This window comes from Lytechinus variegatus, chromosome 3 (genome assembly GCF_018143015.1).
Source record: "Lytechinus variegatus isolate NC3 chromosome 3, Lvar_3.0, whole genome shotgun sequence".
NCBI classification, from domain to species: Eukaryota; Metazoa; Echinodermata; class Echinoidea; order Temnopleuroida; family Toxopneustidae; genus Lytechinus; species Lytechinus variegatus.
Window position 1 is genome coordinate 20,906,795 of NC_054742.1, and position 27,163 is coordinate 20,933,957.

A 27,163-nucleotide genomic window follows, 5' to 3' on the forward strand; every position below is an offset into this window, starting at 1 on the left:
TTGAGGGGGGGGGGGGCGACCGCCCCCCCCTGGCTACGCGCGTAGTGACTTACCATTATAGACGACATCAAAATACTCTAGGGTCTTTTTGGTTAAAGGGGAATCCAACCCAAATAAAAACTTGTTTTTATAAGGAAAAGGAAAATCAGACAAGTTGTTAGGTGAAAGTTCGACCAATATTGGACATACAACAAGAAAGTTATGAATTTTTAAAGGTTGTAAATATTGGTAATCACTATACCCATGGAGACTTCAAATTGGCAGCATATGGGATGTCATAGTGATGTAAGGCAAGGACTACTCTTCCATATACTCCAATACATATTATGGCTAAAATGTCATTTTCCCCAAAAGTTTTATTTAAAATCATATTCTTCTTTCATGAGGACATAAAACAATATACTACCTGGGCTATATTTAGATTTCTGCCCCAGGGGAATGGGTACTTATGAGAAAACCACAAATCCCTGATAATAAAGTACATGACCTATGGGAAAGTTGTCCTTTCCACTTGTCATGATTTACTTACCCAGTTGCCAATTTGAAATCTTCATAGTATTAGTGATTTCAATCTTAAAGCAGCTATAACTTTCTTATTGCTTGTTCGATTTCTTTCAAACTTTCACCATTCTGTTTAATTAATTTTTCTTCTTCCTAACACAACATTTCGTGGCCAAGGCTGGATTCCCCTTTAAAGTGGAGATAATGGCCGAGAAGGGATTATAATCCACAACCTTTCAATCATGAGTCCTAAGCTTTTAATAACCACTGACCACACGACCCCAAAAGGCTGTAAGCTGCAAAATTTGGACTTTCTGCATGACAAAAATTTAATCAAAGGTAACAGGACTAAGTTTTTCATATTTTCAACCGACTTTTGATGTTTTTTTTATTATCTTTGCAATTATAATGACATTTGTTGGATAGATGGCCAACTCCCTTTAATATGTACCTACATATTACCTCGCGATAAGAGGCAGGGTGTACATAAAGGCCTAAGATATCTCTGGAAAGCTTGACTTTCAATCTCACATTCTGTTCATGAAATTATGGATGGCTTGTTTTAATACACTGATTATTATCCCTATAAATTTTGGTTACTTTATCAATGCAAGTCACATCGTTTGTTTACTTACTTATTGATCAACTTGAAAAGTTTCCCTATCTTACATTAATATTTTCATAGGTGAATTCTTTTTTTTTGTAATTTAAACATTTATTCATTTGATCATAATCACCCTCCCCTCCTCATCATCACATCATCATCTTCATCATCATCATATCATTACCATCATTATCATCACAATCATCATCATCATAATCATCATCATCACCACCATTACCATCGCCATCATCATCATCATCACAATCATCATCATCATCATCTAATCATCATCATCATCACAATCATCATCATCTAATCATCATCATCATAACCACCCTCATAATCATCATCATGATACATTCACAAATTTGATAGATGGAGGTCGAGGTGATTTTTGTGACAACAAAATGCAATCATGTTCACGCCATACCTGATATGGGATAAAGATATAGCAAAAGACATTTGAATTAATTTTGATATGAAAACATTTCTTTTATTCATTGAATCATTTACAGATTTTCCGTAGGGCTCCTCAGTTTCAATATTCTGAGGTTCCACAAAAATACAATTAAAAAACATACATTTATACAGATATAACATCCATTTATACTCTGATATTTACTAGGAATATTAAAAGTTTAAAAACTTACTGATGATTTTGAGAAATGAGTTTTATTCAAAATTAAATACAAATTTAAAATTACAATGTTTGGGGGTCACCGTATTTGAACGTACAATGTAATAAAATATCATATGCAGCAGAATATAGAGTTTCTCTCTATAAATAATGGAATAATCTTGCTCCAAAAATGTGATAGTGTTCTCAATAGCGAGAATCAAATAAAGCTTTGAAAAGAAATTAAAACACCATTGCAACAAGTAAAGAAATGTCATGCTCCAATTCACTGTTAATGGAATATGACTGACCATATTACAATATCTTACAATCACTGAATTGATACTAATCATATCTTAATTGATCATACTTTTTACTTCTTTTAAGTAATTCAAAAGCTTTGGTAAAAGGGCACATTGAAAACTAGCCTGTATTGGTTATACAGAATACAAATCAAGGTTTGCACCAGAAGTTTGCTATACATGATATAAATAATGCACTTTATTTAAATTAAGAAAGCTGCATTTAAGATACATCTACATAAAAGGGAATAATTAAGAAACATGATGAAATGTGTTGTGTGATAAAAATCAGTGTCAAAACTGGTTATATACCAAAGAAGTAAAAAAATGTGAATTCCCTTTTCTCATTGTAATATAAATGGCAAAATGCAAAACTTAACAACCTTCTAATTAATATTTGAATATGATGTTAAAAACAAGGAAACTGACTTATTATGTGCCATCGTTTGTAAGTCATTTGGTAAACAATTGAACCTCTTCAATTCATATCAATGAAAATGATATTTTTTCATTTAACAAATATTTCTCACATTTCCTGGCATCTATGAATTTAAGATATCAGCAGATGACAAATTCTTGATGAAAATTTGACATATGACTACAGGATGGGATGAATACTTATTTTATATATGTAATATAGTTTTGTTGCTTTTCCTCAGCCAAGGCCTTCTATTATACAAATAAAGAAATCAATAAAAGTCTTGTCAAATAATTCTCTCAAATATTTTATAATTTGACATTTATACAACAGCATACATACTCTAAGATTTGCTGATCAAAGTCTGGTATACATTTATAAAGACATGTGAAGATATCACTAGTTTTTCAATAATTGTCAATAAAATCCTTACTTTGACATTCTTTTCATTACACTCAATTAAATTGTCCTGGTCTTGTTCATATTATTCATGCTATCTTAACAGAATATTTGCTTTTTATTTCAATACTTTGGTTCAGTATAAACTTTCCCAAGTTTATCACTGTGAAGGCAGCTAACATTCTTTCACACCCCAGTAAAGGTAACATGATTTCATTTTGCTAATACATAATTTGGATAGATAGATAGATTAATTCTAATCATCTTTTTTTAGATGAAGAGCAAAATTGAAAACGCATACACTAAAGAAGATGATATTTGAGATTGTAAATTTGTAAGCACATAAAAAAAGAAAAGAAAGAATATATTGAGAATAAATGAGGCAACTGAATTATCAAATTTGGTATTTTATAATGGGGAGAGTAACAATCACGAATGACTGATGAAAAAACAACTTAAATAACACAACACAATTTCTTTTGTTCTATTTTGATCTAGCTTTAAAAAAAGACATGAATTAAAAGAAAACAAAATGAGAAAACATAAAATTGCATATGTAAATCCATACTATTAGAAGAGCACTGAAAGTTTGATAGAGTCAATAGATATTTCAGATCCATAAACAAAGAGCACCGTTGAGAAATTTAACAATGTAAAAATAAGTATGATTTTATCACACTCTTCTGAATCTTATCTTGCTAGAGCTAAATAAATCCGCAGAGAAGTTAACATAATGAGAAAATTTGTAATTATACTGCGGAACATTGAAAGAAAGAGTATAAATAGGGGCCAAAGTCAGAAATCTGACCATATCAATTAAATAACTAGTTTTCTGAAGTTATAAAACTGCAAATAGAAATAACTATAATTAAACAATATAATCCAGATGAACAATTTGAAATAATCAATATTAAGTTAATCTTCTGCTTCCTTAAAAGTAGACTTCTCACATAGTAATTTGGAGTACATTAATAATGCATTAATTTGCTTTGCAGTAAAATCTCATAACACACTTAAAAACAGCATTTATAATAGACAAATTATATTCTTTTTATGCTGTAAATATCTTTCTCGACTCAGGCACAATAAATAATGTCACAAAGTTTTATAACCACAATGAGATACAGGTACTTCTGTACAAATGTTAAAATAACTGCACAATGAACGCATTGTGTCATAACAGGCAACAAGTCCCGTGAAATGCATGGCACATGAAATTCTTAACAAGACAGCTCAAAGGTAATGTCCCATGCACACATCACAAATTAAATCAATATTTCTTCAAGTACAATCATAACATTTTTCATCTAACTTGAATCCCTGTCGTTCGTCAGACCAAACAGACCTGATATTCAAATCAGTTGCATCTAATCCAAGTCATCCATATTACATCTCCATGATTACAATTAAAAGGCAAGCTTCTTATCAACATAAGACAAATGAAACAAGAAATCCATGGTTGATGGTCCACAATAATGTCCTTGAAAATATCCCATTTCAAAAAGATGCTCATCAACCATCCAATGACATCATCCATTATCCTCCAAGGCTAACATCAAACTCCATCATATCTTAAAAATATATATATATTGCAACAAGACCATGTTAAGATTGTCCTGAATATCATCATCATATGGTATGATTTGATTCACTGTCAATCATTAGCTGTTCAACATGCTCAAACTTTTCTGCCAGCTTGTACTTTTGACCAAACTCGTCCCTCTGTAATGATTCCGAAATCTGAAAATGAAAAAGAGGAAATAAATAGAGATGCAATTACTAGCACATACATACTGGACATACAGCAAGTATCTAAGACAATCCACATGAGGAAATCTGACAATAAAAAGTTTTGGAACAAGAGATAGATACCCTTTCTTTTCAAAATATTTCACATGAAATGCAATTTGTAACAAGAAAGAAAAACAAATAACTAGTAACCTGTCAAGTTTCTACCAGGATAGGCAAGATTCACTAAAGAATAAGGTACCTTCAAGAAATGTCACAGGAACAGATATCATGTAAACATGTGAGAAATCTGACTTACTTGTTCACCATACTTCTTGGCATAGGTGTGATAGAGTTCATTGAGAGCAGATAGTTTGTGAAAGTCATACTGGTGACTGTTGGAATGCTCTGCTAACACAGCGTTCATATCTTGATCACTGATTGGTGGCATGTTCTTGATGTCATCATAGTACCTGATACATAAACACACATTTCAACAGACATCACAGTATAGCACACAGGATAAAGAAAATGCTTTCTAAAAATGGCTGACTAATAAATTAAACCTTGCTAATCTATGTCCCAATACAATCTTATTGAATCCTCAGTGGAAAGAATGATTCCATCTCTAATTTTACCCAATGTCAATGGCTTCAGTAATTGATATGACGTGCAAGGAAAAACGGCTCATCAATTCAATATAAATGCATGCAAATTTAAACATGATTCATACTTCTCTGTAAGGTATTAGTATCTTCATATAGTATTGTACACTAGATATAGTGTAATTTGATCTGGGCCCTGTAACGTTAGCGACTGATCACGAGACTGATGTTTACAACTGATCACACACATTAACCATTGCTATCAATCATAGAATTTAACCCCATGATCAATCACTTAGTTTAATGAAATGACACACAACATACATACATACCTTGCAACCCACTCCTTGTACTTGGGGATATCCTTGGCATAGAGTAATTTACTAGATGGTGAGTCTTTGGTGAGTTGGTGTTCAGATACAGAGCAAGCATCCATTAGACACTGACCAACAATGGACAAACAGGCATCTACTGTGTCTGATTTATAGATGTCAAAGATATGCTGTGGGTTCTTAATCAGGTTAACCCAGAACCTTAAAGGAAGGCTGTTTGATGTGAAAGGTAGGGAGAAGGAGGAAAGGAAGCAAAAGAGAATTTGGTTAAATATGAATATTATATAAATGTGAAGATTATTTCATGCACATGATATTAACACATCAGGACATTACTCTCTTCAAGTACGTAATTCACAATGAATACCACCTTTATTACTTCACACCACCATCGTCATGATCACCACATCCACCATCACTATCGTCATCATCATTACCACCACTACCACCTCTCCCACCACCACCACCATCATCATTTCAACCACTACCACTTTGACTACAATTTTAACAATTCTGCTTTAATGACAATTGACATACCTGTTACTCTTCCATGAATGTACAACCTCAGGATTGGTGATACCATGTTGCTTAGCTTGGTCATCAAAGAAATCAAACAGGTATTTAATGGCACGAGGGAGGGTGTTACTACGGTAGTTAACACTAAATATCGTCTCAAAGAGATCATCTACAAACTTCTGTAATGTGACCTAAAAGAACAAAGGAAGGGCATGGAAATGTAAAATCACAATCAATGCATAGTTCCTATTGGTATTGCGAAAGATTTTTATAATGCAGTCTGGTAAAAATCTCAAGGCAACTTTCATCTATTGTGTACAAACAAGCATATATCTTTAAAGAAAGGTCTGAAAAGTGTCTGCATTATTGGTAAAATATTTCCATCTAATATTCACATAAAATGAATGGCTAATAATAATGTTTGTAAAATTTTTAAAGCTCTGCTTTCATAAGGAAGACAAATGAATTTCAATTACCACCACTATTATACACATGATCTGCAGTATTCCTTTACTTTATAATTCTAGAACAATCAATTTGTGAAATGTTGTGTTACCTTGGTCGTAAGTAATCTTGGTAGATATATTTCAGCCATCATCTTGTGATCCTTCTCATTTCCTTTCATATTATCATGATCACTCTGTTTGACTAGATGCCATAGCTTCACACCATTCTCTACATCTGATGACCCTAGCATTGGAGTGGTTGATCGGCAAGGACTTGCCGCTGCACAAAGCAAAGTAAACTTGAAATGATGAATTCTCCGCTCACTTATTCATTTTTTGACAAATGCAGATATTATTACATTCACACAAGATATAATAATTTAAAGTATTATGTCAATAAATGAAGCAGTATATATTGAAAACTTTCTTTTGATTTTCATTCATGTTGTGAGACAATTTCTGACTCATAGAAAATATATAGCTTGTTGGGTAGAAACCATTTAACATTCACAGTGATATAGAGATGATGATAGACAGGAAATTATGTGGAGTATTGGAAATGAATGTGAGAATGATTTGAACTTACTATATCTTCCTGTAGTAGGTGATGTGAAGGCAGACATGGTGAAGCCTTGCTTTGGTACTAAAGCTATCGTATCTCCATCTCGTACCTGGAAAAAAAAATGACATTATATCAATTGAAATCACCTCCAATCTATAATCCCCATGAAATATGAGAGCTATTTTTTATTATATATTGCATCTCTGCAATATATGGAATGTGAATTAATTTGTGATGAGTATCTTACCTGCTCATCTGATAGCATGGTTAACCTCTTCCACTCTCCATCAATGATACCATTATCTTCTGGTAGAATCTTCCTCCCTGATAAACCACATCTCCATTCTGTATTAACATGAGACAGAGCATAGAAAAATGAGTGAAAATGTAAAAACACACACACAAACTAGCATATGTGGAAGACAGAAAGAAATATAAAGTGGGAGAGAGACGAAAGAAAAAAATGGGGGAGACGGAGATAATACATATTTATTGTAGAAATTGCAAAACACTACTTATACAAAGGTATAAGCTAATTGCCTTGCAAAGCCTGTCATAACAACTAACAATTTAAATGAAAATAAAAAATCAATGAAAACTAAATGTAGAAGAAATCCATCAATTGATACAAATACCAGATGAAGAAATCTTGGGAGATAACCTCAATCTTTTTTTTTACTGATATGAAACAAATTCATTCTTCAAATAATGGGCATGCTGTAAGGTTAGTCAACGTGCATAAGCAGACATGCAGTTGTACAACACATGGTCTAAAGACATTTGGTCCAAACTAAATATCCAACACTTATTTATCATTGCACCAGTAACTCAAGTGATTATCTAAGCCCACCACTCTGTTTTTTTTTATATTGCTGCATTCTATACACAATATCTATAACAAAAAAAATATTAAAAAGAGAGAAAGGCAGGAGCAAATATCAATGGAGCATGCATCTATAGACCTAGACATGCACCTTACCTAGATTGTGTAAATTTTTACAAGGTCTGTGACTGTAAGGAGGTGTCTTGCCGATGGCGTAAATATTCCTGTGTTTGGTATGTGACACAGTGTCCCAGTCAAGACCTTTCACCAAAGCTAGACAAGGGGGAGAAACAGGGTTAGGGTTAGGGTTAGTATGCAACTTACCCAAGGACTGGTCTAGCTTCTCTTCACAATCAGTCTGTCAGTCAATAAACTTAGTTGTCAGTCCGTTCCATGGTAAAACCATGATTTAAAGTACGAAACACATGTAGGTAAGGGTAAGGGTTAGTACGCTATAAAACATGCTCAGCCTCAAAAATGCTCATTTCAAACTTTTAAGATCAAGGCCTCTATTCAATAACCTCCTTTTAAGAGTTTCAGAATGAATTCTACAGAATGTAACTTCATCTGTTGTACAGGTGTGTGTTTTTTACAATGCCTACGCATACCTTAGAAAAATCAAAAGTGAAATCACCTGTGGGAAGTTTATTAAACATCGATCTTGATATGTTCCAGATAAAAGAGTCTATTGAATATGGGCCTTGAATAATACAATCCAAACTCAAAAAGGGAAAAACCACTGTCCATTCTTTGGGTCATAACAATTCAGTAGCAAATGATGATGAGAACACCTACCTTGCTATCATACCTCTGTCCTCTGAGATCTGAGAATTATGGATCCTTCCAAAATTAGAATATGACCATTATGATTCAGTCAATTGATCTAAATCTAGCTTCATGCACATTCCAATGTAGTAAACAAAGACTAACTTACCAAGATCTAGTTCCTCTTTAGGAGGTCTGTGACTGTAAGGTGTGGTCCTGTAGATGGAGTCTAAAATCTTCTCTTTGACCTGGGATATTGAGTCACATGTATGAACTTTGACCTGTTGTGGGTCTGCATCTTTGTCAAGCCCCATGGCATATATGGTCTGCAAATTAAAAAAAAAGGGAAGACAAAACATTAGTTAAAGAATACTTGGTTTACTAAAGACTGGAGTATTCATAACATTAATTATGTTATAAGATAAGTGCAAGCACGACCTTCAGGCATTATCATCACAAAAAATATTAAATGAGAAATAGAGGGGTGGAATCCTTGCTATATAGGCCATCATCACTCATTATCTACTTAGATACAACAATGCATTTACAAAAAAAGACATTGCATTTAAAGAATATTCATAGAAATACAGTCCATGGCAAGTTTGATTTTCTACAAGAAATATTTCATCACCAATTTTGAATATCACATTTATTTTTCGTGTTGTTGTAACAAAGAAAGTACACTTACCAATGTTTTATTTTCAATAGTTTGTCTGATAATTTTGACTTCACTGAGTCCATATCTAGCCTCTCCAGTGATAGAGTCTATTGGTCCCATCTCAACTTGCTGTTTGATACCATAGAAGAGTGTAAATAGTGGCTCCCCAGCACTGTCTACTAGGAAGTTATAGAGGAGGAAAGATAACCAGTTGCTAACCATCTTCTCTGCTACAGACTCATTCCTGTATTGAATACAATCATTGTATAACTTCAGTCAAGAAACAGACATTATAAAAGAAGGATATTCCTATACCATCACTTGCAAGAAATGTAAGACAACCTGAAAATTTGTGTATATAGCACTTGTATATAATTGTAATATTTAGTTTCATTAAAACTGGTTTATATATTATATGTTGGTGTTGATTTTCAGCTTTAATTAATTGCCCAATAGCTTCAGAATATGATTAGTCAAGCTATTAGCAAAGTCTTAAATCCCTTTTCTCTTTAACCATTCAATCAAACATGTAATCAACACCAATAAATAATACATAGTCCAGTTTTTAATGAAACTAATACAGTATATTACACTTATGTACATGCGCTATGTACAGAAATTTTCAGTTGGTCTTTTGCAAATGATGGTAGTTATATGTGAATCATAACACACACAGTACTCAGTGACAAAATATTTTCATCAAGTTTTCTCATATTGATCATTCAGTGAACCTGAATAATGAAATTGTCTTTCCCATGTAGAACTCCCCCCCCCCAAAAAAAAAAAAGAATGAATCTTCGTCAAGAGAAAAAATATTACAATGAATGGATATATTGTATTTGTTAAATCATTAAAAAAATGATATTTGGTTACAAATATTCTAGCTTCGCAACTTCACACTTACTGAATTATATATTTTGATATATTTGATAATATGAATGAATATTTTCAATACCCTTCAAACTGTCCATGTCAATACTTCAGTCCATAGATTTGCACTTCGATCAATTCATTTGATTTTGCCCTAATAAATAAAAATCTCTACATACCTTCTCATGAGTAGCCTTGCTCTGTCTTTCTCTAGATGTTTTTCAATGAGTCTTTCTAGTAAGACCTTCATAATATCTGTAGCATAGTCCATCTTAGATTGAAGAACCACCATGAGAAGTGATGCTACTGCACTCACATCCCTCAAATTGAATGTTCTTTGCTCTTCAAGGGTTTGTATCAAGCACAGAAGGAATGTCTTGTTATCAATCAGCTGACCAAACATCTGTAAACCACGTTCAGAATTTGTCTTATGATCCCTCGGAAGCTGAAATAATGAATTAAGGATTTGTCAAAAAAGCCTGCCTTTTTGCAATTCTGACCTTTGTATTATCCTTAAACACTTAAAGCCATATGAAATATTCCATATTAAAAGCTGCTGTCATAAACATAGTTAAGTGGACCTTCTCCAAGTCCAAATAATGGGCTATTAAAGTCAAAGCATTTTTTTTTCCAGACCAGATTGTGCAAAGCATGTGCTATTTTCTGTGTTCCCAAGAGATTTGACTTGGGCAAAATGACCTGTACAAAAGCTAGGTTATTACTACTACTCATCCTCTTGAAACCACTTATTAACAAAGAAACAAGAATTCTAATCTATATCATAGACTGCATATTGATCACACAGATGGGTAAAGCCAGTTGCCCAAAGTCATTCAATACCCAAACTAAAATTTGTATCGATTTCCTTTTCCAATTTTACTTGTGACAAAATTATTTTGGTATAATCTTTGTTCTCATTTTTTTTTTGTAGAATCAAATGTCTAACATTTCATATACTACCATCATAATAACAGTTGTAGAAACTTACTGGTAGTTCTCTGAGGACTGGATGGTTTGGTTGATCAGGAAACATTGTCTTCATAGCATAGATATGATAACTATGAAAGGGTATTCCACAACCAAGATCACTGGTAACTGTATTCACACTGGTCTGTAACTCAGCAAATGCTGGAAAATAAAAAACACAATTCATTATTCACTCGATTGGTTACACTTTTTTCTTCTGCATTGCAGCCCAACAGAAATCATTCCACCATCTCAATGGACAGCCAACTTTATACTCGGTTTCAAGGGCTGAGGATAGGTCAAAACTTATTAACAACATCACATGAGTATTTATGCAATAATCCACACCATCTATCTTGCAAGGGCCAGGATATAAATCCAAGTTTTTTTTCATGTATTGAACAGTGCTTGCTATTATCTATGTTTAGAAATGAGCATTAAGTCATTGGTAAAAGTATGTTATATTCCCTGAGAAACAATACTGTCAATACAAATTGATAACACTTAACAAAATTTTTAAATCTATTAAAACAAGAAGCACAAAACAAAGAAGAATTTAGTTTTGGTACCTTCTTTGCACTCCTTGGCTACTTTCATTTCTAGCGTATCTCTCTGTTGTTCAAGCTGTTTCACCAGACGTTCATTGGCATTAGCTTTACGACAGTATACCACCAGAGTCATCATGAAGATGATGATTGCGAGAAGAGAACCTGCCGCTACACCAATGATCAGTATCCAAGGTATTTCCTTTGGTTCATAATGAAGCTTACCAACATAGAATTCAAGGTTACCATGACGAACCTGTAAATAAGATATTACAAATATTTCAGTCTAATTGTGTTATTTCATTCAAAATGAACAAAATTAGTTTCTTCTCTGTTCCCTTTTCTCACATTATTAACAGACATTACTCACATTTTGGGCGAAGAGGTCTACAGCCTCCATTTAAAAAATGTCACTACTGAGAGCATTGTGAAAAGAATGATGCATCAACATATCAACATAATGCACCTTTTATTTGAGTATCCCCCCCCCTTCATTATCCTTTTATCAAGATCATGACCTCAATAATACATCAGGATACTTACCAAGACAGTTGGGTAGAGATCTCCATTAGTGCTTTGTGGTTGTTCATCCGGTAGGTCACATGATAGCTTAGATGCAGCCAAGAGAATCTTCTGACATCGGAAATCACCAATCAACACTTCTACATCCTTCTCCTCATATGCTAAAGTTAGATTCTCTCCCTACAGAAAAGTGATTGCATGACTCATTCACCATTTATGTTTCTATTTGGTACACATTCATATAGGCCTACTGATGTTGTAAAACATCAAAAGGATTTTAAAATGTAATTTTTGCATGCTACACGTGTAACATGGTTATGAAAACAGTGACATATTTATAGTGGACAAGATAAGATGTCAAGGGCGAGACAGGTCTTTCTATAATCCTTCACATAAGTTATCTTCTAACTTCATCTAAATAGCAATGTAACCCTTAATTATCTATTTCACACCTTGAGCACTCCGCAGTGTGGATTTTGAACATTATATATTATATACATATATCACAGTCAAGCATCTAAACAACAAAACAAAGATATTTACCAAGATAGTAAGGAGCTTAGGTTGTCCATAGGAAAGTTTCTTGATATGATCTGCTTCGTGAAACTTCTGATAGTATGGATCAGAGACAAACTCAAATGGTTGGACACCTGGTAGACCTTCAAGGCTGGTGAAGTTCTTGACACCATCCAAGATCAAACCATATTGACCTTGACGAGTTTCATATGGTAGAGGTACACTACTGGCTGACATGTTAGGGGTTGGGCAGAACATTGTCTCTGGACTGCTCACAGTGCAGTTCTGCATTAACATGCAAAGACAATACAAGTGTTCTAAGGTAAACAAACAGGTACTAACTATTCCATAATGTAATAAATTAGGACTGTATTATTTCTTTTACATCAATTAATTTTTTTTCATAAGTCCATTATCCTCTGTTTTTTTTTTAAATTCACTATTGAAGCTAGACTCCTCCAACATCTAAGAATACCTTCCAATGCCAGTGATGTGGCTCAATATATAAATCAAAGTATTAGGGGGTCAGACATGGTGAACTTTGCATTAAAATATTACACAATTTTCATTTCAAATCATAATCAATGTGTAAAATGAAGAGTTGATAATAGAATACTCACAACTGTGAAGTTTTTATCCGGTAGTCTAAAGATCATCTGTGGATTTTGTATCACATTGAGGTTGGTACCTTCCACTCGTACTGGTACACCACCACTACAATATAAAACAAACGAAAACACATTAACAACATTTTCATAAAAAAAACAAAACATGTAGTATATAGTCTGCAACGTTGTTTTCTTAGATCTTTCTCACAGATTTTAATTCCCCAGTTGAAAACAATCAAATACAGATTTAATCTTGGTCATGGGGCTCAATGAGACAAATGTCTAGATTTTTAAGAATAACAATCGTAACAAAAAAGTTACCTTTTAATAAAAAAAAATGAAAAATAGAATATAGGGTTATATGTGACACAAAATACTTGAATTACTAGATCTAACATTATTATTGAAACTTACCTTTTAATTGATCTGAATCTTTTGATGCTAAGAATAGTAGGATCAGGATTGTATGTGAACTGCAAAGTACCCTCAACATAACGACCATCAAATCTCATTCCAACGTATCCATGATCACCAGGTAGAGCAGGCGATGTCACACACACTATAGAATCTTGAGATATACTGCAATCAAAATAACATGATTCATTTACAAAGTCATTAAAAACTACTAAAGTGACAACCTTGATAGAAAGTCAACTGCTTGTGTCTCTCTCTTGCATGTAAGTTTCAAACTGCATGTTAACTATCATTATCATAAATCACATTTTACATCACATCATCATGTAATCAAAATCTTTCTTCAATCTTGATTTCATATACATGTTTTCTGCTTTATGTTGATTAAATAAACCTCTTATCGTAAATATGAAAATAGTACTGAAGAATGTAAACAAGAAAATCAAGTATGGTCACAGATAGTCGCAATTAATTCATTTGAACAAGTTGAAGATATGTTGATTCATACTATGTGAATGCTATGATGTATGAGAGCATCACTAAATACATTGCATTATTTGTATTATATGATCATATTAATAGTTCAAACTTTAGAATGACAAAAGCTTGTAGAATTGTCCAAAGTAAGATGTGATAGAAACAAGAATGGCAATTCTGGAAATAAACAATCATATGATTGATATTAACATATATTTAAAGTTTCTGAAATGCGCAATGAAATGATAGGATGTACAAAATTCTTATTCTTACCTGACCACAGTACAATCATGATCAGCTACCACAGCTTTGATAGAGCTAGCAGCATCTAGATCATGTCCAGTGATGGTTACTCTAGTACCACCTGATGCTGGTCCAAGGATTGGTCTATGAGATATGATCTTAGGTACCTGTTATCAATAAATCATAATTATTAAATGATTGCAAAAGTTGTTATGACAGATCTGGCATATTCATCAGAAATACAGGATTGTTTCTAAGTTAATTCTCAAAGCCAACACTTTCAAAACAAACCAGTTCAGAAAAATTGGTAATTTTATGCAAGTTTGTGAACTTTGAGCATGTCTACATTAAACATAAGTAATCTCCCTAAAATGACACATTTTTTATCCTTACATTTAAGAATAGATCTTATGTATGCTTTGAACATTTATTTATTTTTTCTTCTTCATTTTGTTAGTTTTCATACAAATAATTACAGAGCATTGATTTTGGCTTCACAGTTGTTTTCTTTACTTCACACAGTTCAGCTGCTCTTGTTTATTTCATGCAAATCATATGTGCTAGTAAATGAACACGAGACCCGTAATTGGGGAGTAGTGCTGTGCCTAACTGAATCAGTATTGTAATTTTATCTATTTGCTTAGTATTTTCTCTATCATTAGTTACGACAGTACATTTATTTTCTTTTTTTACAAAAGAAGATGAAGACTTACATGAAAAAACAATATAATTTACAACTGAAGAAATTGTTTATATTTGTTCAAGAACTGTTCCATTTTAAATTTTCTTCTTCACTTTTTGCTCCAAACCTCTTCATGCAATTCAACCCTAGAAAGATAAATAAACATCTGCTAGTCAGTGTGAACTTACCACAAATCTGAAGTCTTGTTCTGAATGCCCTTCTTCAGTCTTGTTCTCACTTGCTAGTCTAACGATGATTGGACCACTCAATGGATTTGATACTCCTTGAGTCATGCATACAATCCTAGGGAAAAAAAATCATTTTGATAAATAAATATTGATCTTAAAGTATACCTTATGAAGTTGATATCCAAATCAATTCTTTCTTGCAAATGTTGTCAGAAATAACAAAGTGAAGTCATTTATCCAAAACACAGTTTAAAAAATTTATCTAAAACAACATTTAAAGAATATGACATAATATATCCATTATAACATCTATACTCAATATCTAAATCTTTTCTACAGGATTACATATTTTGAAAATATTTGCGTATAACTATATATCAATAAGGTACACATTTTATATATCAAATATATCTATTAATTTTGGAGAAGAAAAACTTTACATCCTTTTGATGATTAGATAGGAGAAAATAAGCCATGAGAAATTTGTTAACAAACTTAACTGAATGATGACTAATTTATGTAATCCCATAAGGTTTATGTTGACAATGACTTGGAGCAATACTCACTCTGTAGCTGTGATATATGTCTCTGGGTATGGATCACATGGATGTCCAGCTACTGTTATGTTATGAATATTAGAAGCAGTTTGACCAAGATTGATCCCTCTAATAGTCAGGTTAGTCTGACCTTCTACAGGTCCAGCTCTTGGGCTGAACTGTTATGGACGAAACATTACAGAGAAATAAATGGAATAGCATGTGTTATAGTCCATTAACATACAAAATGTATCCTGATTCACATATTTGATAGCAAATAAGCAAGAATGAAATCTTTGGTATTGTGTACTTTGACCAATTGATGCACGAGGATACAACTTCAAAAATATAATTCTCAATGGTTATCACGAAAACATCATATTACAAACATATTCTTGTATCCCACGATAATTTCACGTTTTATAGTTGTAAGAAAAAAAATGTGCACATCATAAATCACTTAAATCAGCAAACATGTCATGCCTAGGATGTGATAATGGAGATAATACTCACACTGGTAACTCTTGGGGTCGGGCAGAGATCTCCTCCTGAATACCAATTACTACATTGATCATCAATAGAACATTGTTGGGTGCTTTCACACCAGCCACATTGGTACTTAGCATCAGCACTGATACATACACCACAGTTAGGCCTCTCAACATCGCACTTGTAGAGAATCACTGGAAAGAAAGCAATGCAAAGATTGCATGAATGCAAATAGAAAATTGGAAAGTAAACAAATATTTATGCCCACCATCCGTAATTTGCTGATTAACATAATGAAAGATGAATAAAACATGTAGTAGAAAAGTATCAAACTCAGATACAAATACTTTAGTAATGCTTCGATTCCTGCTTTTTCTAAATTGTAATCGTCTTAATGACATTGCAAATATGTTGTAACCTTTATTGATTTATTCACCATCAAAATGAAAGATATATTGATGAATATTCACCTGAGAATTGAGAAGGGTTATCAATGCGTATGATGTCATTCCACTGCACACTGAGAACCACAGAAAGTTGGTCTACTTCTGTCTGGAATGTGTACTGAAAAAAAGAACAAGATTTTCAAATGATGGAAAATCATTCTAGGACTTCAATGTAGCATTATAATCCTTATAGCAAGCAGAAAGACCTGTTTACTCAATGGAGATAGGGAATACATTTGAAGCCCTATTCCCGCTTTGAATCAATTCATCTGTGAGTATTCATCCTAGTTTGTTAAAAAAATCTAGAGTGAAAATCTATTATTGAAATGAAAAGTTAGGCAGATAACAAAAAACATTTCTTGGGACTACTAACCTTTGTGAAGGAGGAAGATAGAATAAAATACATGGCATAAAAAAAAATAAACGATTGAGAGCAGGTATGAAATGAGATAAGGTATATAGGGATAAGAAAGGGAGTACCTAAGAGCATGGATGTGAGTGAAAATATACACAAATAATTGAGCAGGAGATAAAATCATTTAGAGAATAGATCAGTAGCAGATTCAGAAAGATATTACATGAAGGACATCAAATAAAAAAGGAAAGTCAGAGAGTAAAAAAAAAATAAAAGACAGAGAGAGAGCGGAGGAAAAGGGCGAGAGGGAGAGAGAAACTAATATAAATAAAATAGGTGAAAGGGATAGGGATATAAAACTACAAAAAGTATTTTTTTAAAGAAGAAAGTGATGGAAGCAAACTAAGTAGCATAAAAGTAAAGAAATTGATTGAGTGTTCTCTCAAGATTGACCTGAAGTTCAATGGTGTAGAACTAATATGTCCCTTTAGGAAAGGGTGTCTGATATGACCTATGATGAAATCCTTTAATCTACAAATAAGACAGGACATCTTAATGTCTAAATTAGCTCAAGTCAGGCCTAATGGTCTCTGTCTACTCCAGGAAACTACTGCATCAGTTAGCTACTGCAGTTCTTTCTTTAAAGGGACATTACACCTGTGAGAAATTTCTACCAAACTTCATTCCCATACTTTAAGCAAAAGGAACCAAGTATTTTAATACATATGCAATATGTTTATTGGAATAAGAACAAATCCAGAATTCTGCAGATTAAAACAAAAATCTGCACTGTATTGATTAATATAGAGAGCCCATTTCTTTAAAAAAAAGCACTTTTAGCAAGGAGATGACATAGTCCTCTGACCAAATGATCATTATCATTTTGATTGAAGTGTCACACTATGAATATCAACTATATTTTTAATTTGTGTGGGAGCTAAAACTGGAAAACAGAAATAAAATAACAAAGCAAACAAAAAGTATGTATCATGATCTGCATGTGTTCACTTTGGAAAGCGTTTAATCTTGAGTGATTCATCACAAGTCTGCTATGACCATTAAAAAAGAGACAAGGAAAAGGGTAAAGCAATATTCACAGGTCAATTTCTCAAGAACAGACAATCAAAAATTAACAAGGAACCAAGACAGTAGGAATTTAATATAAGTATCCTTGGCCCTCCACATATATACATTTAATATTTATAGCAACGAGCTCTCCAAAAGTGATTGGTCATGAATAAACAAACAATCTGACCATCTATTAACCTTTACTGTCTTGGCTTTCTTACCACCCAGTCAACATGTCCACAGCATCATCATTTTAATACTTCAATATATAATGTGTTTTTTTCCATAGATTGGCTTAACATCAGATATTCAGAGAGGTCTATCTCAAGAAACACTTGCTGTAGAATTAACTTATCACATCCTGATAATTATTGTTTTAATAAAGTACAACACAGAAAATATACATCCCTTTCACAATTTAAGGTTTTCCATTTAGTTTAGGTAGGAATATTTAACTGATTTGAACAAATTCTATTCGATTAATGAAGATTCTATTGAGTTTGGTTACACTAGTAAGAGATAGCAATTTTCAATACATAACCATGTATATGATACAATCTTTCAAACTTCTTTAATAAAAAAAATCTCACCCTTTTTCTGTTTTAATATTCAATACACCTTCCAACCCATTTATCTAGAACACTTCTCTACATAGCATGGTATGGTACATCAATGAGATTCTTGTGCAGGTTGAACTGCTGTAAATAGAGTTGTGATGAGAACTTACAGATTCAGAGTGACATTCTAAAAGGCTGTTACTAAGTCTTGTAGCTGGTACAGAAACTTCCCTTCCTTCATAGTCTAACACACACTTGTAGGAAATAGGCCTTCCACCAGGTAAATTCTGCAAATATCATCACATCATAAATGTTATATCACAACCAAAATGAAAAAAAATGATTTTATTAACTAGTTAGTATAAGATTTTTAAATGCAAATAGAAGTGAACAACAGCTGAACATACCATATAGAACAGATTCACTTACTCCAATGTGTTTGTGATTATTTTTCTTTGCTTTTTTTTATTTGCCCATAAAAAAAAACACAGACGAAAGGCAAAGCTTTCAAATGTATGAACATGTTTGGCAAATGATATGACATGGTTGTGACTTTTTTTTACATTCTCGTACTTCATGAAGCATTCATAAGCCTCCATGGAAACCACTTTTAATGAGAAACAATGGAGTATATATTCACCTCATCACCAGGTAAATTAGCTGCTTGTACTTTGAAGCTTTGCTCAACACCAACAGGTATCAGAACCTCTGTATTATTCAAGATATGAGGACATGTCTCGGGTCCAGTCTGAAAAAAAAGAGAAGCACAAAATTATACATGTAATGCTATCAAAGTCAAACTGTTATCACAAAATTTTACAATATCATCAAATTCTTGATTGAATAAATTAAATATTTTAAAAACAAATAAAACTTGCCAGCCCAGATAAGCCCATCAATGCACAAGTAATATAATATCAGTACTTGAGATAAGACTTGCCAACTGACAATAAGCCATGCTTATTTTGCTAATGACTGAACAATTACCTTTCTTCAAGTATCATTTGGGACATTATTTTCACTCATATTTGCAAACACTTAAGATATCAATTTCTTCTATTCTGTTTAATTTACTTTTGTAAGGATTACCACAAATGTAAATATGGAAAAGAATAACTCTGAATGAACTATCAAAAGTGTATATTTTTATCATTTAGTAACTAATTCTATCAAATCTATAGATAGGCAAAAGTTCTAGATAAAAAGAAAGAAATAAATCTATTATTCTATAGATTGATCAATAAATTCTTCCTCAATTTCTTCTCTCCTAATCCTCCCTATCAGTTGTGTTTTGATACTTGATAATTATTGGAGCATGGTAGAGATGCTTGTTTCAAAAAGAGATTCTTCCCACATGTCTCTCATCATACTAACAAGTAATTAGAAGAAAGAAGAGACAGAGGAAACATAAACATACCCCAAACTAGAATCAAGTTCTACATATGGATGCAATTTGTCCACATTTTCTCTTTAATTGTAGTCAAAGCATGAAGGTGCTTGATACTGTATTTGGTTGGGACCCCTTCCCATTGGGGGAAAAAGTCATCAATTTGGTGAGGGGAAATTGACTATCTTTATATCTAGGGTCATTGTGCAGAAAATAGAACTCCATGACTCACTAGTTGTGTTCCAATTATAATCTACATAATAGTGTGAAACACATAGCAAATTGTACATATTGGTCTTTTTGTTGGTAGTTTCAATGTTTAGACCAAACAAGTAACTGTTTAATCAATCTTAAAATAAGAGCATATAAACATATTACTAGTATAATCAATTAGATTTATATTTGAATATGTCCATATTAAACATAAATGCCAATTAATCAGAATATTTAATTAAAACATTTGTAGCTCTTACTGATTAGGAAAGTCATGCTCATGGTGTGAATTAACTTCATTCAGATACAAGCCATGAGGGTATTACATTAATTTAAGAATCATCAACTACAAGGAGTTTTGAACTTTTGAATTTCAGATCACGTCTATACCCTCCCTTGTTGCTTCATCCCTTTTGCTAAATTGCCATGCCGACAAGATTAAAAGAAGAAGCTGCAATGTAAAATTGCTTCATGTCTTAATTTTGTTTCTCACTTTGCATTTCAGCCGCCGACTATGTTTTTGCTAGTCTACCCTCCAGGGGTACACAATTAGGCAAACTCCTCGGAGAGAGGTAACAAAGAAAAGAACAAGTGATTGATGAAGATAGGGTAGATAGGATGGATGGCGACACAAAGAATACCCATGATCCTCCTCTGGGATGCAGTCGGATCATACCAATTATCTCATCAGGGTTAACAAGAAACCCAAGTCATGAAGATGGAATGAATGTTCTTATCTATCCTATGTAATTATAAATGAAGGTTAAGCCCATCAGTTTTTGATTAATGATGTTGCATGAATTACTTATACATGTATGTGTGATGTACACATTCATCACCATCTCTTCTGTTAGTTGGTTTCTAAAGCATATCGGTATAAGTAATTAAAGAGAGAGTTATGATATTAAATTGTGTTATCAATTTACCATTCCCATAAAAAATATAAGAGTCACTAAGAGTGAAAAGTTCAAAGTTTTGGATCCATTACACATGCACTCTCTTTCAAGAGAAATGTAAGAGAAATTAGGTATATTTTGTTTAAGGTACAAATAATCAGAGCTCAGTTTACATGATCAGTTCAGTAACAGTATCTATGTTTCATTTATCAATTTCTTAATTATTTTTTACATGATGAGTTGACAAAGAATATATCCATAGACCATTTACTGGGATAACGGATTCCCAACAACAAGGGTTCATTTCACAAAGAGCTAAATATAAGATTATGAAAGTACTGTATCTAAAGACTAATTGCCATAGAACTGATTAAAAATGGTCTTATACATTCTGAATTCAAGGAAAATTTTGATATGAGAAATCATTTGACTCTTCACTCATGATCTTGTGACTATTTAGTATAACAATTGAATTTCAGCTATCAATGGTCACAGTCTATACAGCCTATTAATGAACTTACTTTGCTCAAACAAATGCCACTTGATTTGTAACTGATAAACAAACAGTAATTATTGTTGACAAAGTACTGTCTCCTCCTCAACTGAACAATATTTATAACATTATTGTCATGTTAAAACATCTAACTTTTAAACCAAAATATTAAAATTAAACTTCTATTGCACTTGAAATGCACTCTAGCTTTGGGAGTTTATAATGAAGTACTGTATGTCTGGAAGCTTGCATCAAATCATAATTTTGTTTCTGAATTCTGTCCAACATATTGGTGAAGTAGATGTAAATGTGATTTGAGAACACACTTTACTCATTCCTATTCAAGTAGGAATACATGAATTTCATTGGAAATTAAAACTTGTCACTATATTCACGTAATATTCAACACAATGTCATTTACTTGTCCTTATATTTCATCTCATTCTATCTTATGAAATTTACTTCCAAAGTAAACCAAAGTTCACATGATACATTGCTATTAATGATTCAGAGAGATTGAAAAAATTATGAAATTTCATTATTGATGAAAAGAGGATAAGTGTGGCTTAGATAAAAGCATTGCACATTTACCAGTATTTGAAAAGTATTTACAAACCTACATATATTATAAAATTCTATTTAAGAAAGTAGGTAAAAATAAAAATCATCTCCAACAACATTGTACAGGAATGTCATGGTTAAATCATTTAATGAAACCTCTTGGATTGTTTGAAGATACATCATTAACATGATCCTTTCAGGTATGTTATAACTGAATTTGAATGAAAATCTAAAAATAAAAATGATTTATGTATTCGCCTGAAAAAAAATCAATTGGTACTATCTGAAAACATAATTTAATAAAAGTCTAAAATTAATACACAGATAATGGTGATCATTAAGAAACAGTATTGAAAATAATAACAACCCATCAAGTGATTGTTGCATAACACCAGTGTCTGAAATTAGATGACAAAGTGCCAGAAGATATTTTGCTTCATATAAAAAGACCATTTTCAAAAGTTTGCATACATGTATATGTACAGGTAACTTTGCTGATTAAAGTCAAATCTCTTGATACCATGTGCACAAGGGTCTGTTCAACTTAAATGGAGTACGTAACACATGTTTAACGTAATCTGGTTTAAAAAATTGCTTTGACTTGGATGAATGTCCAACTTATGAAGGTCAGTTTTTCCTATAATACCTATAAGTATACTATAGAATAAAAAATTTTGCAATGAGATAGAACTAACAGAATTGACGGTACAATATTGTTTCATTTTCACTATTCTCAAAGACTCGCATTACTCTACCCTGTATGATTTTATCAAGGGCTATGTACACTATAGGGACAGTGATTTTTTGTTTAAAAAAAATTACCTTTTCTGTTTCAGAAAATCTTAAATTCCATTTCAGCATGTCAGAAAACAGAAATTTTGTTTCCGCATATACTTTGTGCACATGAAAAAGGGACAATTCCGTTGACACAGAAAACCAATACGCATTGAGTTGTGATGTCACAACACTCATGCTGGTCAAAATTTGTATCTGCCACTTTATCGAATCTATATGGTACACAAAATATTTTGACAAACACATTTAACATGAATACACCTCACCCTTCACATTATTAGCATTATTTTATTGTTGAATGAAATTTTGCAAATAATTTTGGGTGTTTTTTTTTTATATCATATTGTTTCGAGCAGTCAATGATTTTCGCCTACACGTCATTTTGGATTTCAAGAGTACTACGATATCATGGTGTTACATCTTCAAACGTAGAGGGCAGCAAAATATGGCTATGTTGTTAAAATAAAACAATGTGTGCATATGTTCATGTTTTTGATACAGCTGTCCCTGCTGACCAAAGCTGAGTGTGATGGAGTCGAGTGCAGTCATGTGTAGATTGTCATGATTATAGCGAAGGAGATCGTGTTTTGTGGCCATTAAATATTCAGATTTTGTTGAGATTTTGGAGTAATTTCTGTTGCTGTTCTGTGTATTTTGAGGGAAAGTATGTTTTCTGTGATTTTTCTTTTGAAATGCCACTTTCCGTTTCAAAGGAAGTTTCCGTGAATTCCATCTGTTTTCTGCGATCGCGGAAAATTACTGTCCCTAATATTATACCAGTCCATCTGTCTATTTGTTTCTTCATATATACTTTTCTCTCTTAATACATTTAACTTATATTTTCCTATAGTCCTGTCATCTAAAATGCAGCAGCCATTCATTTTCTTTGCAAAATTTTGTCCCCCCCTGGCTGTTCTACCAATACTCTGATCGGTATGTGCATGCACTATTTGCTAATCTTAATTAAACTTTGATACAACCCTTGTGTAACCTATAACCATCAAATGAATTAATATACCTTAAACCCTAGACATTTTAACACCCAATTATTATAGAGAAAAATACTTGATGCGAAAAGGGTCCTTTAAGAATCATTTCCCTGATGATACTTAGATTTACATGATTCATACATGAGTCTGGATCAGAATGTCATGTTATCACTCACTTAGGCCCTAATTTCAAGTCGGAAAGCAAGAGGGAAAAGAAAGAGTAAGAGAGATAGGAAGAGTGAAATATCAAATTTGAAGCCCCTGGCTATAGTCCACAGTTTCTTCTGCTGTTTTGATTAAAAACATAATTCTGATTAGGTGTGACAGATGGAGGCTACTGTGCATCATACTATAGAGAAAATCTCTCTCATTTTACCATAGGTGTGATGATGGTTAATGATACCGTCAAACCTGATGTTATGGTAGTCATCAAAGAATGATAGGCAAAAATTGGCTAATAATGCCCTGTACATCCCATGACAATCCATGCAATCATGTTATGGTCAGAATTTATTTTCTTACATGACAGTTCATAATGGCATTATTCTTGTAAATCCCAAGGCAATTATACCTGATAAGTATAACAAGACATTCATTTTTTTTTGTCTCCACAGTATTGACTGTTACATACTGGAAAGAGAAACAACTTCTTTCAATATATTTGATGGCTTTCCAACAAACATTCAAAACCTTGCCAAGAATCATAAAAGATTATGCAGTATGGAAGCCTTTTATTTTTTAAGCCAGATCTGTGGTCTACACAGAGGAAGTCAGCTATTACTTGGCAAACCATAACAAGAGAACAACCCTTAACTTTATATCATCTCCTTCGAATCAACCAACGTTTTCATTAACCTATTGAACCTTGTGTCTATTAGTAAGGTTAACACTGTAAAATGTTCAATATATACCGTATGTCCGCAGGTTCCTTATTATTTATCTGGATGCAAAACAAATAAATGTAACTATTGGCTCTATATGAATACTGTTTCATAAAATGGTAATATACATGAATCTTGAACTATAACGGATAAATAACATCCGGTCTTAACATCATTTGTATTAATAAAAATAAGAAGTGAACAAACCCATATTTTCCTTTTCAGTGTGTACAGGGAATCAAAAGAAATAATACCTCAGTTGAATTCCTCAACATTTTTTCTTAGATTTTTACTAGTCCATGCTTGGTATTCAGTTACCCACATAGAAACTATGAAATAAATTACACTTGAAATCTGTACTCAGCTTATCATTAAACAAACTAGATCTCATATGTACAAAAAAATCACAGACGAAACAATTTAGTATTTTCCATTTACTTGATTGTATATTATTAAGACCCAGGTGGAAAAAATAACTTGCACATCTTAATGGTAATTCTGGAAGTTTTACACACATATTATATATAATATTACTATCATGTATTTTGAATATAACCTCAAACAAGACTCTGTATCTTCCATGGATCATACAAAAAGCAGCATCCTAAATCCAGCTATGTATACACAAAAATATATTTCACTTCTAGAATAGGTTAACTTGTATCATTGAAGTAAAATGCAATTTACAGAAAAGGGCATGAAGGTACCTTAAAGCATAGAGTAAATCCCTTCCTACATCTGATTTTCAAGTCAGATCTTGTGTAAATGGAAATTGCCTATAATCCTACCACCCTGGTAGGACTAAGGTACCTAAGCAAAGTTGCTTCTTTTTATCGGTTACAGATATCCCATATCTCGGTAGGCAAACGTTATCGTTTAATCCGTAATGACGCAATTGAGCTCTTTTAGTTCGCTACTGGCTAGGAACGTGGGAAGATGACATTTCTGAAATTACCTGTACATTTGAAAGCCTTGGCAGGCTTTTGAATCAACTACTATTTGCAGATATACAGTGACTGATTTAATTCTCCCAGAGGACTTAGCCACAGTTCCTGCCACTCATTTCTATGTTAAGCCGTAGATATTTGCTCACTTTTATCCCACCTACACCATTATTTGGATTTACAGGCAAACAAATCACAGGCAGAAAACTTCATATTGCAAGGATCTATCATTCTGAAGGAACGAAATATAACTTAAGTTACACTTTAAAGTTAAAATCATTTTGAGACTATAATCCAGATGATCCCAAGCAAATATGCATGTCACCTTTTGTTATTTTACTTTGTCTACATCATAAAGCTTTCTCAATCCTCCTCCCTTGTCTTATATTCCTATATTCAACTCACTATCAACTGACAAGCATTTTTTATTGAAGTTGAAGATTGAAAAAAGAGGTGTTAATTGACGTCTTGGATTTAATGCAAAATTATAATAGGATCACATTTGCTGATGTTTAACAAAAATTTCATTTCCAAATTTAGCAATTTACAAAATGATAATCACAATATACACATAATCTATAGAGAAAAGTACAATCTCTTCCTCTGCCAAATCAAATTGATCCAAGAGAAAGAAATAATGATCCATCTAATACCACCATTAATACTAATGTTATTACTTTTCTAAATGATTCTAGAATATATTCAATAAAACCACACTTTTATAAAGTCTTTTTGGAGAAATTATCAAGGGAAAGTAATGTATGTCATCATACATACAAATTTGATTCCAACAAAACGGAGGGAAACCATTACATCTAGTATTCATGTGATACAACGTGTGAGGCAAATTCAAATGAATGACCATTTCGGGTGATAAATCTTGTGTAACTGAAACCTCTGTTTGTCTACGAAATGAAATGCAACTAGCTTTCTTGGATGCATTTATGGTGAATAATGAAAGAGGTCCGCTAAGGAACCAAACATCCTGAAAGTTCTATTTTCTATTAGATTGCCTTAGCTGATGTATCACATGAGAAGAGATAGGATAGAATTCTTACCACTCTACCAAGTTGAGATGATGCACATTCCTCTGTTTTGCTGTGACAAACGTTGTCAAAGACACACCATTCACATTCAAAATGATTGTCAACACATTCCATACAGCCAGAAAAAGCTGAACATTTGTAGAAGACAAATTCTGTCTCTGCAATCCTGACTCTCGTTTCTGATGACTGGATAGCTAACTT

At 32.7% G+C, this 27,163-nt stretch overlaps 1 protein-coding gene across 1 annotated transcript; it reads right to left on the minus strand.

The window, feature by feature from the left end:
* Positions 1 to 1,572: 1,572 nt before the first annotated feature.
* LOC121410471 (plexin-A4-like) lies at positions 1,573 to 27,163 on the minus strand. The gene is made up of 24 exons (XM_041602592.1): positions 26,975 to 27,163; positions 19,398 to 19,505; positions 18,928 to 19,044; positions 16,802 to 16,895; positions 16,356 to 16,525; positions 15,873 to 16,021; positions 15,307 to 15,421; positions 14,467 to 14,603; positions 13,717 to 13,881; positions 13,315 to 13,408; positions 12,722 to 12,979; positions 12,200 to 12,358; positions 11,681 to 11,912; positions 11,134 to 11,273; positions 10,325 to 10,590; positions 9,306 to 9,519; positions 8,787 to 8,943; positions 7,277 to 7,374; positions 7,054 to 7,138; positions 6,578 to 6,747; positions 6,043 to 6,212; positions 5,506 to 5,718; positions 4,888 to 5,041; positions 1,573 to 4,580 (listed from the first exon to the last, which is right to left on the minus strand). The coding sequence occupies exons 1-24, from the start codon at positions 27,074 to 27,076 to the stop codon at positions 4,470 to 4,472; spliced, it is 3,678 nt and encodes a 1,225-aa protein (XP_041458526.1). The 5' UTR covers positions 27,077 to 27,163; the 3' UTR covers positions 1,573 to 4,469.

Excerpts from the sequence above, each read along its gene's own strand:
- LOC121410471 (XM_041602592.1), bottom strand. The coding sequence starts at position 27,076 with ATGGAATGTGTTGACAATCATTTTGAATGTGAATGGTGTGTCTTTGAC. Across the intron at positions 11,913-12,199 it reads ATCTCTACCCAACTGTCTTG|GTTCGTCATGGTAACCTTGA; the intron begins GTAAGTATCCTG and ends TCTTATTTACAG. Across the intron at positions 11,274-11,680 it reads AGCCAAGGAGTGCAAAGAAG|CATTTGCTGAGTTACAGACC; the intron begins GTACCAAAACTA and ends TTTATTTTCCAG.